The 17,237-nt window shown below is 58.4% G+C and overlaps 1 protein-coding gene across 3 annotated transcripts in view; it reads left to right on the top strand.

The window, feature by feature from the left end:
* The first annotated feature begins 2,483 nt into the window (after positions 1–2,483).
* The window catches only part of NRXN2 (neurexin 2), a 109,964-nt gene continuing 95,210 nt past the window's right edge, over positions 2,484–17,237 (top strand). For 2 of the 3 annotated variants that reach the window (XM_029209461.1, XM_029209458.1), the window contains exons 1-2: positions 2,484–2,709; positions 12,035–13,001. In XM_029209461.1, coding sequence (XP_029065294.1) covers positions 12,278–13,001 — 724 coding nt within the window. In that variant the 5' untranslated portion in view covers positions 2,484–2,709; positions 12,035–12,277. Of the gene's footprint in view, positions 2,710–12,034; positions 13,002–17,237 lie in introns of those variants that run through there. The other variant, XM_029209459.1, reaches the window with a different exon arrangement.

Genomic DNA, 17,237 nt, shown 5'->3' with positions numbered 1-17,237 from the left:
GGCTGTAATATCCGTTTCACGATTTGGGGGCTGAGTTGCTATAACAACAGACGGCGATTGTGCTGTGAAGAGCAGCTCGCTCCCTCCCTGCGCTGCCTCCATCCCTGCAGCCCGGTCGGCTGGCTCCCCTCCCTGCCACCCCCCAGCCCCAGCCTGGCCTCTTCCCAGTGTGTGTGTTTGCAAATGTGTGCCCAGGTCTGCTCCCCCTGGGACTGTGACGTGTGACTGCCTTTTCATGGTTGCCTGTGTGAATTTGGCAGATGAGCTTCACATTGTGTGCGTGTGTGCATGTGTGTGCACAGGCATGCATACTGTATTCGCTGCATTTTTCCTCCACCGTGTGTCCTCACTGGACTGCGCATGGGAGAAGGGCCACGCTGGGTGGGTGCCTGTTGGGGGGGTGTCTTGAAGTGGTGGGTCCCACCTACATCCGGTACTCTGAAGCCTGGACCTGGGTGGGGGGAGACATCACTGTAGCTGGGGGAGGGGCAGGGAGGTGCAGCAGCTGCCAGGTGACCTTTCCTGCCCTTGACGGGCAAAGGTGGCCCAGGGAGCTGGGGGTGGGGACCAGAGACAAGTGCTCACTCTTGCATCTCTCCCTGCCCCTGCCCTCCCCCCCACCCCTTCCCACACCCATCTATAAGGGTCTGAGAGAAAGTCTCTGTGAGTCACTGCACCTGTCTGTGTGCCCATCTATGCCCTGTTGCCTGGCTGGACACGTCTCTGTGTGTGTGTGTGTGTGTGTGTGCGCGTGTGTGTGTAGCCTGCAGGGAGAGGAGCAGTGGGGGATGGGCAGGGCAGTGGGCTCTGGGGTCAGAGAGGCAATTTCACATTCACAGGCCCTGACTCAGCAGTTCCCATTCTCTGGCTCCTCTAGTGGCCTTGGTGGGGCCATCCTGAGGGTCTCTCCAAGGTCAGAGTAGGCCCCCCAAGTCTAGAACCTGGCTCAGGGATCTCTCTTCCCAACCTCTAGGGTCCTACAGCCTGGGTCCCCCTCTCATCCCCTTACAGGCCGGGAGGGAGCTCTCTGGTGGGGGTGTGTGTCCCCACGCATCTACTCAGTAACTGACCACTCTGTGCAAAGTGCCTCGGGGGGCAGGATGACCTCGTGGGCAGGTCCTCTGTGTACACCTGTTCCCCCCCAAGGCATGCATCTGCCTCAGGCACCTGTGTGCATAAGTTTGTGTATGTTCTTGAGCAAGTATATGCTTCTTGTGGGTGTGGGGGCATTTCTGCACGTATCCCTGTGTGTCCCCTTGGGAACGCCTATGTGCACATGGATAGGTGTGCATGGCTGTGAGTACGCCTCCGAGTGCCTTTGTGGTTGAATGAGAGTGTTCTTGCATGTTGCCTCTGGCTAAGGAAGCGCCAACTACCACTGGCTGTGCAGATCACGGACCCTGCAACAGAAATCAGGGTCCTGGAGTGAGCTGGCAGAATGGTCTTTCACACACACACACACACACACACACACACACACACACACACTGCCTCCCTCATTCAGAAGCCCAGTGTCCAACTTTGTGATACACACGCTAGGTGCCAGGTCCACCTTGGGTTGGATGAGTGAGTGAAGGGGGTCCCCTTCTTTCCAAACTCATACCCATGCATAGTGATGCAGACGCCCTCACAGGGAAGACCTTCACCCCAGCACCACATTCACTCTGAAAATTCTGGTTGAAGTGAGCTGCTGCCAGCTTCCCTTCTGTGGTCCGGGCAGTGTGCATCCACGCCCCTACCCCTCAACCTACTCCTATCCCAGTCCAGAGTTCCAGGCAGGACTGGAAATCAGGCTTCAAACTCTGGGATTCCTATGAGGCAGGGTTGGGAAACCCCAAGCCCCTAGGTCTACCCCGCCCCCATCTCTGCCTTTCCCTCCCCCACCGCGCCTCTGTCCTTTTCCCAGGAAAGAGCCCTCCTCAGTTCTAGGGGAGGTCAGGGGGCCTTTGGGCAGTGGGAGGTGGAAGCCAGGCAAGGGCTGGAAAGAGCCCCCAGCAGCCCGCGTCCCTAAGCTCCGGGCAGCCCGGGCCCGCTCCAAGGCGTTGCCAGCAGAGGGCGCTACGGCCCGGGCCCCCGCACAGGACCTGCTCCTTCGGGCCCCCAAGTCTGGGCCCACAGCCTCCCCTTCGGCTCGCCCCAGCCCTGGGCGCTGCCACCTGGGCCCGCGGGCCGGGGGATGCGGGATCCCAGGGCGAGGAGCTAGGGCGCCTGGGTTTCCGGAAAAGTCACTGGGGTTGGGTTGGGGGGTCTGCCTGGTTGGGGGCCCAGGCGCCAGGGTTAAGGACCTCGAGAAGCGGGGAAGAACTCGGAGGCCGGGAGGCTGGGACGCCTGGGTCCCTCGCGGGGCGTGGGCCTGTGGAGCAGCGGGACTGGCGGCTTCTGCGCCTTCGCATTGGCTGCGCAGCTCGTCCGTTAGCGCAGCGTGATCCAATGCTCGCGTCCGGGGGGCGGAAACTGGTGCTGATGCTGCCGTCAGTCGGTGTTGCAGGGATGCGGCGGCGGGAGCAGCCGCCCTGACGCGCGGAGCATCCTTCTCCGAGCGGCACCGCGGCGGGGCGGGCGGACCGGCAGGCGGGCGGGGACGCGGCGGGGAGCGAGAGAGGCGCGAGGCGGCAGACACCACTGGCCCTGGTTCTGCCACCCGCCGGAGACGGGGCGGCCCTGGGGTTCTGATCCCCACCCTCCTGCTCCTGGCGCCCCCAGAACCAGGTACGGGGGGGTGCTGCGGCGGAGACGGACGGGGGGGGGCGAGAGCCGATTGGGGGAGGGCAACGATTGGAGGGGCAGGGGAGGCAAGAAGGGCGGATTGGGGGGCGGGGGCGCTGCTGCGCTGAGAGGGCTGGCTGGGTGACAGCGAGGCGGCTAAACGGCTTGGGGGGTTGGGGGTCGGAGGCTCCCTGTGGAAGGGGCACTGGCCCTGAGCTGGGGTGAATGGAGAGGAGTGGGAGGGCTGGTCGTTGAGGGGAAGGAATGGGGCGAGAAGGAGGGGCATCCGGAAGGCTTGTGAGGGAGGCTCTGAAGGGGGGTCCCCAGCCTAGGCTAGCCCCAAGGGCTGGAAGCAGTGCCCGTCCAGAGGGGATGAGGAGCCCGTTGTGCCCTGAAGGGTCTGCAGGGGAGAAACCAGCGAGGAACTGGCCTTCCTAGCAAAAGCAGAGGGGGCTGGAGAGGGGAAAGGAGAGAAGTGGAAAGGCAGGGAGCAGGGCCAGGCCAAGGGCTCCATACTGGGGGGCACCGCGGAGGACCAGGCTTTACTGGGGGATGGGAGCCAAGGGGAGAGGAGGTTATGGGGAGGGAGCAGAGGGGAAGGCGCCCAGGTGCTAGAGGCAGAGATGGGCATGTGTTGGTGGAGAGCCGGGAAAGATGGGGGGCCCGAGGGAGAGGAGCAGAAGCTTGCGGGGGAAGGTTGGAGGTGATGAGAGAGGGAGACTGGGAAATCAGTAGGAGGGGGCTGTGCTGGGGTGGGAACACGCTGGGGGTGGTGACAGGGTTATGGTCAGAGAGTGCTGCAGGGAGGGGAAGCTGCAGGGCTTGGGGCTTGCTCCCCTGCCCCCAAAGAGGAGGGGAACATTCCTCATGTCCCAGCCTCCTCCCCAGCTGAAGGAGCCATCTGCCCTGGGTCCTCTGGGTTGGGCTATGGGCCCCTGAAGCCTTGATGGGTCCTTAGAGGAAAAAATTGGTTGTGGGCAGCTGTTATCTTCTTTACTCTCAGCCCCCACCAGAGTCCTGGGTGAAGGCATTTGGTGCCTCATTGAACCAGCAAGGGCTGGGAGGGGGCCCTTTCTTGGTGCCTGGAGGTGAAGGGGGAAGCTGTCCAGACCTGGAGTGATGAAATCAATCTTAGGGTGTGGGTCTTGGGTCTCCAGTCCTCTTGGCTGCCTTGGGGCTTCCATACACTTCTGGATTTTTATGTGTTGGGGGATGGGGTCAGGTGGGCGAGAACCTCCCATTCATTCCTGCCCCTCCCTCTTGTCCACCTTCCCAGTGTCTGGGTATTCCTTTTGGGGCAGGGTAGACTTCAGGGCTTTGCATTCTCTATCTTTCGCCGGAGAAGTAGACAGAGAGAAGGAAGACAGAGGAAGAAAGAGAGGAGGGAGGTCGGCTGATCTGTTAACTGTAAAGCCTTCTGTTTTGTGGGTGCTTTGGCCACTCAGGTCCCTAACTCCTTCTGCCTCCAGGGATGCCTCCAGGGATGATGGCATCTGAGACTCGGCTGGATCTTTCTAGGGGCAGGGGAGAAGGGTCAGGCTCGGGGGTTCCTTCATTCCTGCTAGAGGAGGTGTTCTCAGATCCATCCTGTCCTCTTACCCACAGGGTGGGCGGGACTGACCGACAGGCAGAGGCCGGCCATCAGAGGATGGCTGGGGAGTTCTCTCCAGGAGCCGGGGCCTCTGCTGGCTTCTCAGCCTGGGCTGAATCCACACTATGGGCTCCTGAGAGGAGGGGGCTGGGTTCCAGAGGGACTGTTGGGGACCTCTTTCCCCTCCCAGGCCCTCAGTTTCTATCCAGGTCCAGCTGCTCCCTCCCGCCCACCCTTGCCAGTGACACAGACAACCTGACACTGATACATATGCTCAGTGGCACCCACCCAGACACACACCTACACAGGCACACACACCTGCGTACACAATACACCTCCCGGCTGCACACCGCCTACACTCCCCGCCCAGAGAGACTGCCACCTCACTGCCTGCCTCAGAGACCTCCCCGAGGCGCCCTGCTCTCCTGTACGTGACACGCTCATGGCCCCTACCTGCCCCCAGAGCCCCAACACTGCACTGTCAGCCCACACCCTCAGGTGCACACAGCCCCCCATGCAACCATTCACCTCCCCAGATTCACACAGCCATCTCAGGCACATCTGTATGCTTGCAACATACCTTCACTCCCTGGGACACACCCTCTCCTCCTAGCTGCATCCCACCCCCATCATTAAGCACCACGTTCTCTTCTTGGTCCTGAGCTCTTTGCCCCAGGCTTTGGTGTGCACGACCACAGCCCCTCCGGGTCTGGCCCAGCACTCAGCCACACCTGCCGTCCTCAGAACCTTCCCGTTTCTAGGCGCTCCACCCCCCAGCACTAATCCTTACACTCACACCCTGCCTGGTGCCAGAGCCATGCTGTCCATTTATTCCCAGCCCTCATGGGGACACCCCGACCCACAGTGCGAGCCCACGCCACCCACCCTGCTCCTCCGTCTGCTGGGGCGGCTCCCGGCCTGGCCCCGTCCACACCGGTGGGCTATGGCTCTCAGAGACTCATTCAACAAATAATCTGGCATCTGCATGACACCTTGCCGATCCTTGATCCTTACAAAGCTGTCTCTGCTGCTGTCACGGTGGAGTGGGGTGAGAGTGAGGCCGCCTGGGCTCAGCTCTGCCCCTCTGTGAGCCTCAGTTTCCTCATCTGTAAAATGGGGGTTCCCATACCTACCTCATGGGGTTCTTTTGAGGACTAGGCCAGATGATTATGCTGACAATAATAACAGTAACAACTGTATTTACAGGCACACTTTGTTTTATTGCACTTCACAGGTATTGCGTTTTTTGCAAATTGAAGGTTTGCGGCAACACTGCGCTGTCAGATGATGGTTAGCGTAATTTAGCAAAAAAGTAATTTAAAAGTAAGGTATGTACATTGCTTTTTAGACACGATGCTATTGCACACATGACTACAGTATCATAGACTACGGTATAGTGTAACTGGGAAACAAAAAATTCGTGTGACTTCCTTTATTTCAATATTCGCATTATTGTGGTGGTGCGGAATTGAACCCGCGGTATCTCCAAGGTCTGCCTGTACTCTGTACCTACTGTGAGCCTGGCTCTGTGCTAAGCACTCTGTGAACTTTGTCATATGCCCCCGGTAAACGGCAGCTGCTTCCAGCATCGTCACGGCACGCGTGCACACACCTGTCACGGGTACCTTTAGGAAAATTCCCAGGCACCTCCTGCTTACTCACAAGTCCACCCCTGGAAACCATCTATCCTCTGCATCGCTGGGGTGTACCCACCTGCGGCATCATCCCTCAGCTGTGCATAGCACAGGGTGGGCACGGGGGTGAGCTCACTCCTTTCACTGACTACCCCCAAGCTCCTAGGCACCTGTGCTCCGGCTCCCACTCTGCCGAGTCATTCATTTGCACCTCGGTCCCCAGCCCACCCGTCTCCTCAACCCCCCACACCTGGCAACAGCCTCGTCATGCACATCTTGAGCTGCCGCTCTTGTGCTCAGCCCCCTTCACGAACACCTGCTCAGGGGGACCCTCGCACATACCTGCCCACTCCCAGCCGTGCTGCTGTGGGACCTCCACTAGTCTCCAGACCCATTCATCCCTTTCCCACCTTCCCAGGTAGGAGGAGGTGCTCAGCAGAGTGGAGGAAGGCCCAGCGGGCAAAATCTAAGTCCCAGCTCTGCCACTGACAAGCCGTGTGACCGTGGGGATTCTGCACCCAGTCAGCTCCCTAGCACCCCCTACCCACGGGTGGGCTCTGCAGCCTTGAGCCAGAGGTGATGGAAGCTGGAGGGGGTCGGGGTGGGAGCGACTCAGCTGCTCTCAGGATCTCAACTCTTTCTTCCCCCACAGAATCCTGTCCCATAGAAATGGGCACTCAGAGGCCCCTTCTCTTCTCTGAGTGTCAGTTTCCCCATCTGCTAAAGGGGGCAGTTATAAGGCCTGCATTACTTACTTCTCTCATCTGGTCTTGGTGAGGACCAAAGGAAACAAGAGACACATGGAATTTTGCAAACTGTAAAATGATGAGAGGAGGAGTTTTAAAAGTGATTATTAATACAATACCTACTTTTCCACTTTAGTCTCTGTTAGGCACTGTTTCAAATGCTTTACATATATTAACTCAATTTTGACAGACTACTAATATCTCTATTTTACACGTAAGGAAACTGAGGCCCAGAGAAGCCAAGCAACTGGTCCGAGGTCACACAGCTAGAAAGGGGTAGAGCTGGAAGGAACCCAGGCCCCTGAGTCAGTGCCTCTAATCACTGCAGTATCTCACTTTTGCTTTTGCCCTCTGCCGACATGTGGCTGGACTTGGACTTACCCAAGGTCTTCCCTTGTCACTTCTAGGTCATCAGGGCTGGAAGAAGGGAGGAGGAAGAGGGGGTGGGGCCTATTCGCAGCCCACCAATCCTGCCTGAGGTTTTAGGGAGGAAACAGGACCCTCCAAAAAACACCTTGTGCAACTGAAAGGGCCCTCAGAGCTCAAGCACTTCGATGCCCCCTCCCGTATGATTCAAGAGCCCCTCCTGAGCATCTCTGAGCAGTAGTCATCCTTTCTCAGCTCACACACCTCCACAGACTGGGAACTCACCGCCCCCCCGCCCCTCCCGGAGGCAGCCTACTCCACTGTTGGCTGTTTTGCATTGCCGGCAAGTTTCTCTTTAGCTCGAGCCAAAATCTCCCTCCCCATAACACGTACTCTCCCACCTGTCCACGGGCTGCCTTCTGGGGCCACCAGAATGTGTGTAAACCCAGCTCTTCCTCCCTGATGTCTGGGGGAGGCCCCTGCTGTTACACTCCCAGCTGGCGAGAGAGGGAGCTGGCGTGAGGAGAGCCAGAGGGAGGCTGGTGTTCCCATGGCTGGAAGTGTGTGTGTGTGTGTGTGTGTGTGTGTGTGTGTGGTGTAGATGTGGCCAGAGAAGGGGCTGAGTGGATGCTGGGAGAAGACCCCTGACCAGGGGCTCTGCTGGGATGGGTACAGACGATCTCACCCTGGAATTCACATCCATTTACTCAGTTTGTGCTGGTGGTATGGGGCTAGGCCTTTGGTCAGGCTAGAAGGCCCGGGAGTAGAATAGTGGATACAGGGGAAGCATCTAGAATGGGAGGCCAGCGACCTTGATTTTAGCCTTGCTCTTCTTTATGGCCCTGGGTCAGTCACTGCCCCTCTCTGGGACTCCGTTTCCACCTCAGAGAAAACGAGAGGGGTAAACTCCATGAGCTCTGAGGTCTGTGTCTTTCAGCCCCCAGGGCAGACTCGGAGTCTGGATTGTCTGAAGAGGGCAGTGGCCCCTGTGAAGGTTGGGTCGGAGAAGGGTGAGCTCTGTGGCCTGTGCACAGTGCAGGGTAGAAGGAAGGCCATAGATGCTGGAGCCAGCCGGCCCCGTACCTGCACTTGGGCAAATGAATCCATCATTTGAAGCTCAGAGTCCCTGTTCGTAAGCCTGGGGTGACAAAAATACCTCCTAGAACTGGAGGATATGTAAGAAAGTGCATGTGGTGGTCCAGCCTGGCACCCGATGCACAGTGGGAAGCCCCAAAGTTGCAGCCCAGATGCCGCACTGGCACTGGCCTGGCCATGGGAAGATGGGGAGGAAGCCGTCAGCCTAGGAGGACCCAGAAAGAATCGGTGGGACAGGATTCTGTGGGGGAAGAGAGTGGGCTGAGGCCCTGAGTGCAGCTGAGTCACCCCACCCCCAACCTCTCTAACTCGCATCACCGCTGGCTCAAGGCTGCAGAGTCCTGTGGGTAGCGGGTACTAGGGAGCTGACTGGGTACAGGATCCCCAATTACAGGGAAGAGGTCTGTTCCCCAGAGGAGCAGTGGCCCTGGGCCAGCAGTGGCTGGCAGTGTGCACTGCACTGACATCAGTCAGCAGGCAGGATATCCCGAGGCTGCTCTAGCAATGTCCCTGCACTGGCAGTAGGCACTGGAGAAGAATCAATCTTGGGGAGCAGCACCTGGACACTGTGGGTGCAGGGGGGCTTCCACTGTACTGCATGAGCCTCGGGGAGGAGCCATGTGCAACTCCAGGGACACTGTTTACCTGATGTAATTGTGCAAGGCCATGGCCCTGGCCCGGGGGTAGGAGACCTGAGGCCAGAGAACTGCGTACCAGGAGTTGAGGAAGGATGGAGCCTCCTAGGTTAGCAGGAAGCCCCTGCGTCCTGGGAGGAAGGGTGGGTTGAAGGCTGGGTCAGCAGAAGCTTGGTCCTGGGGAGGGGGGAGTCTGAAGGGAGGGGACAGGAATGGTGAAGAGCAGCAGGTTTCCTGGGAACTGTAGGGTGGCGTGGGGTGGAAAGGACCCGGGTGTCCGCTTAGCTCACACTCCTCTTGGGGCTATCTCTGCCTCGCAAGCCTGAAGCTGCCTCATTGGTCCCTGGGTCCCTGGAGAGAGGACGCAGGGAGGGCTGGGGCTTCCTCCTGGCCAGCTCTGCAGCCCCTGTGCCCCTGGCGCTGAGCTAGGCAGGCCTGTGCTGCAGAGCTGCAGGCTGTGGGGAGAATGAGTAATGAGCTTTGAGGGGCGGCAGGCCCAGACCCTGCCCCGGCCCCTCCCGGAGGCACCGCAGAAGCCCAGCCTCTGCCCCGGCAGGCGCTAGCAGGCACGTGCCTGCGCACAGCACCCCCTCCCTTGTCACACTCTTCCTCCACATCTGGGCACACAAAGACTGATAGAGTCATCCCCTCCTGGACTCTTACCCACTTTGCCACTGCCGCTCCCATCGCCCAGCCAGGTAACATTCCTTCCGGCTTTTAGGACCTCGGCGTCTGCCTCCCAGCCTCTGGAGGCCGCCCCATCAGCCTTCACTCTTTCTGTCCTCTGCCAACTTCCTGAATGAGGGGGACCCTGACCCTTGGCTTTGCCGGCAGGAACCCCTCTGCCACCCTCTAGAGGGTGGGGGATGTGACTATGACAGAGGGACTGGGCTGGGGGTGGGGCAGGGGAACTAATCCCCTCCCTTTCCTGAGCTGAGGAGGGAGCGGACAGCAGCACGAAATCCTATTCCCTCTGCCAGCAGAAATCGATAGCTAATTAATTCCCTCCCCAAAATAGTGTCTGGAGGAGGGGGTGGGGGCCTTGCTCAGAGGCAAGGCCAGACTGAGACTGAGACCCTGGGTCGGGGAGGGAGGGAGGTTGCCATTCTCCGGCCTCCGGAGCCGTGCCTCTGCTGGGGGTCTCTGGCTGCTCCTTCTGAAGAAGAGGGGGAGTTTGGCTTTTCCCTCCCCCAAGCCTGAGGGTCCCTCTCCCCTGCCCTGGGCTGGGGTGAGGGTGCATGCGTGTGGGGGTAAGGGCGTCAATCAGGCTGGGAGCAGGTGCTGCATTTAATTTGATTGGCTAATTAGCCCGCGCATGTTAATTATCTCTATTACCCAGTGAGGAGAGGCAGTGGCAAAGCTATATATAACTGCGATAGTGTTTGGAGAGAGAAGGGACTGCTTGCCTGGAACACCTCCCTCCCTGGGGCAGCCCTTGGAGGGGTGCTGGGGCAGGACACTTGAGACCCTCTTGGAGCCTGTAGGAGTCGGGGGGCAGCAGTCAGAAGGAGCTAGATGGAAGGACCTGAGAGCTGGATTTGGAGGGTCTCTTGGAGATGGCTCCCCAAACTCTCTCTGTTGCCAGCCTCCTGAGGTCTTCTCTGCCCCATCTTCTTTCTGCATACATATCACTCCAACCATCCTGCCCTCCCGTGACTCTCTGCTCACCCCCCTCACTCTGGCCTTTTAGGGGGGTCCCTAGGTTTCTCTCTCCCCCTTCACACCTCAACTTCCTCCCATGTAGGGAAGAACCACACCCATCCAACCTTCTCTTTCTCCAAGTCACCCCTCTTCTCTTCTTTTGGTTCACACCTCTCTGAACCACACCTGTGGCTGCCCTGCCCTTTGTCTCTTTCGTGGCGTTGCTGGAGTCAGACCTATGTGGATCTAAGTCCCAGTTCCCTGCTGACTGGCTGTGTGACCTTGGACAAGTCCCTAGACTTCTCTATGTGGGCTTCCCCAATGGTTAATGGGAATAATGGGACATCTCAGACTGATTAAGTAAAATGACATTTGTAAAAGTGCTCAGCATCCAGGGCCTTGACAAATGCTGTTGGAATTTGGAATTTAATTTTCTCTATCTTCTCATTCCTTTTCTCCCCATCAGGCCACCTTTCTCCTCAATTACTCTTCCTTTTCATGCGATTTCTCTTCTTCCTCTCCACGCTCCCCTTCAATCTTTCCCTGTCTCTTCCTAAACTATGGTCCTTCTCTGCTTCTCTCTCAGGCTTCTCCCCACCTCTTTCCCTTCCTCCCTCCCCAAAATAAAATCAATGCAATATTCAGGAGGGTTGTTGGATATAAATAATTACGACTCAGAGTTTAACGAGATGCAAATTCCCCTCCCCGGCGTGGGGTATAAATTGCTCTCTGACAGCCCGTTACAAGGGTAATCATTTCAGAAAGGCAATTTTATGCAAATGAGGCTGCCTGCCTCCTGGTGGCTCCCCCAGCCCTGGATGAGGAGGAGGGTGGAACTGAGGGGTGAAGAGAACCCAGTTATCGGAGCAGGTCTCAGGCTGAAGACTGGGAGCTGGAGGTTGAGGGTGACAGACATTTAGCTTCAGGAACGACCTGGGCTGGTGAGCAGGAGGTTGGGGCCCAGGAAGGGGTGAGTGTGGTTTTGGGGTAAGTGGAGACACGGAATCAGACGCCTGTCTCTTTGCATGGATGGAGAGGGCTTGGGGTCTGGTTGCCTGGGTCCTGGCTGGTTTCTCTCCCTTGCCCCCTTCCAGCCAGGTTACCCAGTGATACCATTGACAAACTGGCATTTAATTAATCCTAATGAATTATTTAGCAACTTCATTATCCAGCATCAGGAACTGATGAGAGAGAGCCGTGGCTGGTGGTGGGAGCCACGCACAGGGGTTGGGTGTCTCAAAGAGGAAGGGGCTGTGGTCACCAGCTGAAGGAGTCTTTAGGCCTCATCCACAAGAGCTGGCCCTGGTCCTGATGGGAGGCGGGGGTGAGGGCATCTGGGTTGGGCTCCTACTGGACACGAAGGTGTTACCTCCCTACCTGTCTACATCTTAAACCAATAATGCCCCTAGCGAGTGTCATCTCCCCCACCCCCAGGGCTGAGCCCCCAGTACTCCCGTCATGGTGGTGTCTCTTGTTTTGAGACCCTCTCCAGGTCAGGGTGGCTTCTCCAGTCCTAAAGGGAAACAGTTGAGCTCTTGCTGGTGTGAGGGGGGAGCCGGACACCGACACCTCCCCTCCTCCGAGCCCCTCATTAACACTTTCCTCTCCATTTCCCTGCAGGCATCCCTCCCCCATCTTCCGTCGGAGCCCGCAGCGGGGGAGGGGCGCCTCCGCCTCAGTCCGTGGAAGCCGGCACCTGGGCCTCTGCTCGCCTCGTCCTGCGGCCGGGCCCATGGCACTGTGAGCCGGCGAGGGAGCCCCGCTCGGCGCGGGGGGCGCCCGGCCCCCTCCCCGCCCCATGAGCCCGCGGCTCTGAAGCCTGAGCGGGGCCGGGGGCCGGGCGGGGCCGGGGCCGCCGGAGGCATGGCGCCTGGGAACCCGTGGCGGCCGCCGTCGCTGCCGCTGCTGCTGCTGCTGACGCTGGCGGCGGGTGCGGGCGGCCTGGAGTTCGGCGGCGGCCCGGGGCAGTGGGCGCGCTATGCGCGCTGGGCCGGAGCGGCGAGCAGCGGCGAGCTCAGCTTCAGCCTGCGCACCAACGCTACTCGCGCGCTGCTGCTCTACCTGGACGACGGCGGCGACTGCGACTTCCTGGAGCTGCTGCTGGTGGAAGGGCGCCTGCGGTTGCGCTTCACGCTCTCGTGCGCCGAGCCCGCCACGCTGCAGCTGGACACGCTGGTGGCCGACGACCGCTGGCACATGGTGCTGCTGACCCGCGACGCGCGCCGCACAGCCCTGGCGGTGGACGGCGAGGCCCGCGCCGCCGAGGTGCGCTCGAAGCGGCGCGAGATGCAGGTGGCCAGCGACCTGTTCGTGGGAGGCATCCCACCCGACGTGCGACTCTCGGCGCTTACGCTCAGCACCGTCAAGTACGAGCCGCCCTTCAGCGGCCTCCTGGCCAACCTGAAGCTGGGCGAGCGGCCCCCCGCGCTGCTGGGCAGCCAGGGCCTGCGCGGCGCCGCAGCCGACCCGCTGTGCGCGCCAGCGCGCAACCCCTGTGCCAACGGCGGCCTCTGCACCGTGCTGGCTCCCGGCGAGGTGGGCTGCGACTGCAGCCACACGGGCTTCGGCGGCAAGTTCTGCAGCGAAGGTGAGTCTGCGGGGAGCCCCCGCTGGGTGCCTGGGCGCGGAGTGAGGGGCGGGAGAGTTGTTTGGGCCTGTAGGGGCGCCTGCGGCCCGCGGGCTCAGGCATGGGGGCGGGTGAGAGTGTGTACCAGCACGCGTGTTGGGAGGGGCGTGTGAGGACGCCTGTCCCAATGAGAGGGCGCGCACGGTCAGCCGGTGGGCTGCAGGAGCTGCGGGGCGCTGAGGTTTGGCGTGGGCGTGGCCGGCCTGCGGGTCCCGTGTGGGCGCGGCCCGTGTGGGCGCGGCCTCGTGAGCCCATCCAGTGCCCCTCTCCCTGTCCCCTAGTGAAGGTCCTGTGACGACCTGTGGGTAGGACTGTGTAGTCAGGTCCAGCTAGCGAGAGGATGAGGGCCGGCCCTTGCGGGCGTGTGGATCGGGTGGGTGACTGATTGTGAGGCGCCCGTGAGGGCTGGTGGATGTGATCTCTGTGGGCGGGGCCTATGTGATGCAGTGGGTGGGGCCTTGTGGGCGGGGACGGTGGGAGTCCTGTGAAGGAGTCCTGAAGACGGTGTGTGGGGCTTGTACCGCTGGGAGCTGTGTAGGGCTGTGAAGGAGAGGGTCAGCACGAGGGGGGGGCGGGGCCTGCGTGGGCCGTGGGTGGGGTCGGCGCGGGCGGGGCCTAGGAGGCGGGCGCGTGGTCGGCCCAGGAGGGCGGGGCCGCAGTCTGAGGGTTAGCGCGTGGGCGGGAAGTACTGTCTGAGAGGCCGGCACTGTACCAGAGGATGAGGGCCCCGGACGGAGGGCGGTTGGCGCGGCGAGAAGGGCAGGGCGGCGCGTGCGAGGGCGGGTGAGGGCGAGTGGGGTTCGCCAGGGTGACCGCACGCGCCAGGAGGGCGGGAACCGAGTGTTTTGAGAGTGAAGGAAGCCCGAGGGACAGGGTGGCCGAGGCCTCTCAGGCTCGTGACTAGAGTTGCTGGTTTTGTTGACGGACAAAAAAAATGGCTGGTCGTCTCTCCCGGGTGAGAAACTGGAAGTGGAGGCCTCTGTTTAAAACACTGGAGCCCTCGCGAGCGTGGGGTTTGGAAGGGTGACTGGAGGGCTGGAGAGGAGTGGTGAGGACTCTGGAATATGGAATTGGGTGTGGCATTGGGACTTCAAAAGGAGGTCAAGGGAGGGAGAGGTTCCGCAGGCTCCCGGGCTGCAAGAGCCTGCAGTGGGCGAAGTGAGGGGACAAGGCGAGGGTGGCGCCAGGCCTGGCGTGGGCTGTGGTTTTAGAGGGGGTGGGCGAGGAGGGATTTCGAGGCCCCTGTTGTGCTTTGGTCTGGCTGGGGAGTCAGGGAGAGGTTCCCCATCAGTTTGGGGACGGGGCGTGTGCATCTCCTGGTCTGTGGCAGCCGTTTTCTAGCAGATGTGTGGAGACAGACGAGCGTTCCGCTCCCCCAGCACCTCTAGAAGCTGGAGTACTTAGCAGTTGCGTGTGTGTCTGCCCTCAAGAGGTAGGGTCTTTGAGGAGTGTGTGTGCCCACAGACCAGCACGGCCCTGGGACTGCTTTGGGGATGGTGTCCTACTGGCTGGGACCTGCCTACAGCCATGGGAGGAGCCACATCTGCAGGTGTGGCTCTGGGCTTGGGAAGTGTGTATTTTGATTATGTATCTGCAGTTGTGGTAGAGGAATATATAAGGAAGGTTTTGGATGGCTCTTGGGAGTTGTTTGTACAAGGTTGGGTGATGTATCTTCAGGAACTGTGTGTATTAAATGAATCTGACACCTTCTCACCTTTTCTCCAAGGAGTGCAGGTGCTCCCTAAACTGTGAAATCGTGTGTCTGTGCATGTTTGCTTGCACGCGGTGGTGCGTGAGTCTGGCAGTGTGTATGTTACGTGTGAATGGTCTGTTTGAAAAGTAGTGTTTGCAAATAGAAGTGCTGTGCCTAGTAGAGTAGGACACAAGTGTAAGGGTGTGGGTGCTTGTGTAGGTATCCACGTGCATGCATTTTCATGTGAGATCTCAGTAAGACACCTGGACTTTATGAGGAATCTTTCATGACCTTTAACTTGATTCTCTGGTCCCTATGACCCCTCCCCTCCAAGCCTTCCTAAGAAAATAGGATGAACCACCCTTCTAACTTGATGGGAGGGAAATTTGAGCTACAGAGAGGCTACTGGTCCATGGTCTCACTGTGGCAGAATTGGCCTGGGTGTATGAAAAATGCAGCCAGAGGCCCCCTGGTCAACCAGAGCCTTTGTATTAATTCCCTGAAAGGATTCATCGGCCAGAGGCTCCCAGTAAGCCATACAAGATGTGCGCTTCTGAACGCGCATTGTGTGGTTGTGTGTCTGAGATGTGTTTGGGTCCCTGTGCGTGACAGGGATGGTTGTATCATGTGTATATGTGATGGATGTGTATCAGTTGTATGTTTGTGGCAGCTGTGTTGGAGCTGTGAGAGGCAGTTGCGTATCTGACCCACTGTGTGTGTGTGTGTGTGTGTGTGTGACATCTGTGGAAGGAGTTGTGCTTTGTCTATGATAAAAAGGGAGGGATATTCATCTGGCACTTCGTGGGTGTTTGATAAAGATCTGTGGAATGACTGAAGAGATATTAACAAGTATTTGATAGAATAAAGGCTTGGGGTAAGGCTGTATGTGTATATGAGACGATGTATGTGTGTATTTTCAGATATATGTTGTAGGTGGCCACGGTGGTTATAAACACTGATTACATCTGGCGATGACAGGCACAGTGACAACTCTACTGATTCTCCTCCCCACCCATGACCTCATTCCCTCCCCTTATATTTGTTCCTTATTTCCTGGGCAGCTTTTGTAATATTCTGTGCTCATTACACTTCTTCTAGTACATTCCCATCCAGCCAGGGAGGACAGGAATGAGCTTCCACCCTTGGGTGTTGGGGTTAGGGTTGGAAGATTTTTAAGGGGAACAGGTATGGCTCCAGATGAGGGCCAGAGTCTTCAAGCTTCCCTGGAAGTTACATTTACTTCATTATTATCTGCTTTGAGTGGTTCGCAACTTCTTCTGAGATTGGGGACATTTTTTTTTTTTTTTTTTCGGTACACGGGCCTCTCACTGTTGTGGCCTCTCCTGCTGCGGAGCACAGGCTTCAGACGCGCAGGCTCAGCGGCCATGGCTCACGGGCCCAGCCGCTCCGCGGCACGTGGGATCTTCCCGGTCCGGGGCACGAACCCATGTCCCCTGCATCGGCAGGCGGACTCTCAACCACTGCGCCACCAGGGAAGCCCCCAGGAAAGCTTTTAGATGGCTTTGATGTTATATTTGCCATTGTGGTTAATCAAGTATACATTAGGAAAAATAGTTTTAGCTTTACATGCAAGACATGCCAGTCTGCCTTCAGATATTCGATGGTGCATATGGATTTGTGGATCCTTTGGACCACACTCCCCACCCCCCCACCCCGCCCCCTGCCCTGCCAATGCCTTCCTGGGACCGCTGACTGAGAGCCTCCATGCTAGGAAATCTGTTTCTTTTCTCTGGGGCTCTGGCCACAGGTGATTGAAGACAGAGCTAAGTATGAGTCACTGAGTGTGTATACTGCTGCTGATTGTCTGCCGAAGTGGGGATCAAGTAGACTGGGATTTTGCATTGGTTTAGGTGTGAACTCCGCCTCATGTCACTCGTGTGGGGAGAAAGGGCTGAAAAGTGATCAAGGAAGAAGAGTATGCAGGTGTGTGTGGGATACCTCGAGTGGAGTGGGGATGTAGATGTATACGATGGAATGTCAGGTGCGTACCTCGCTTGGGGGAGAAATGAAACCAGTGGTAATGCGTGTGTTGGCAGGGAGATAGACGCATGGGTCTCGTATTTTGTAGGTTTGTTGGCAATTTAATTCAACAGATTGTTGTCAAGTCCTCTTTGGTGATAAGCCTTGTGTTGGGGGCTGAAGGTGAGTCAGACATGAAGAAGACACTGCTCAGGGAGTTGCCTGATTAATTGGGGAAGCAGATAAAAAAGCAGTCCGGGGTGTGGTTAAGAGGACAGATGCTGTAGTCTGGCTGTCTGGGCAGTGACCTTGGACTTAAGCCGTCTCTGCCCTGGTTTCCTTATCTGTAAAATGGGGACAGTAATAGTACCTACGTTACAGAGTTGTTATGGAAATTAAATTGGCTAATTCATATACGGTGCTTAGAATAGTGCCCGGCACGTAGAAAGTGCTCAATAAATAATAACAAAAGAACAGCATGGCATATGCAGTGAGATGCAAAGAGATGCAGTGAGGCAGTGTAG

The sequence above is a fragment of the Monodon monoceros genome, unplaced genomic scaffold (assembly GCF_005190385.1).
Source record: "Monodon monoceros isolate NGI ecotype Baffin Bay Population unplaced genomic scaffold, NGI_Narwhal_1 Super_Scaffold_7, whole genome shotgun sequence".
NCBI classification, from domain to species: Eukaryota; Metazoa; Chordata; class Mammalia; order Artiodactyla; family Monodontidae; genus Monodon; species Monodon monoceros.
This window is presented reverse-complemented; position numbering and strand designations above follow the sequence as displayed.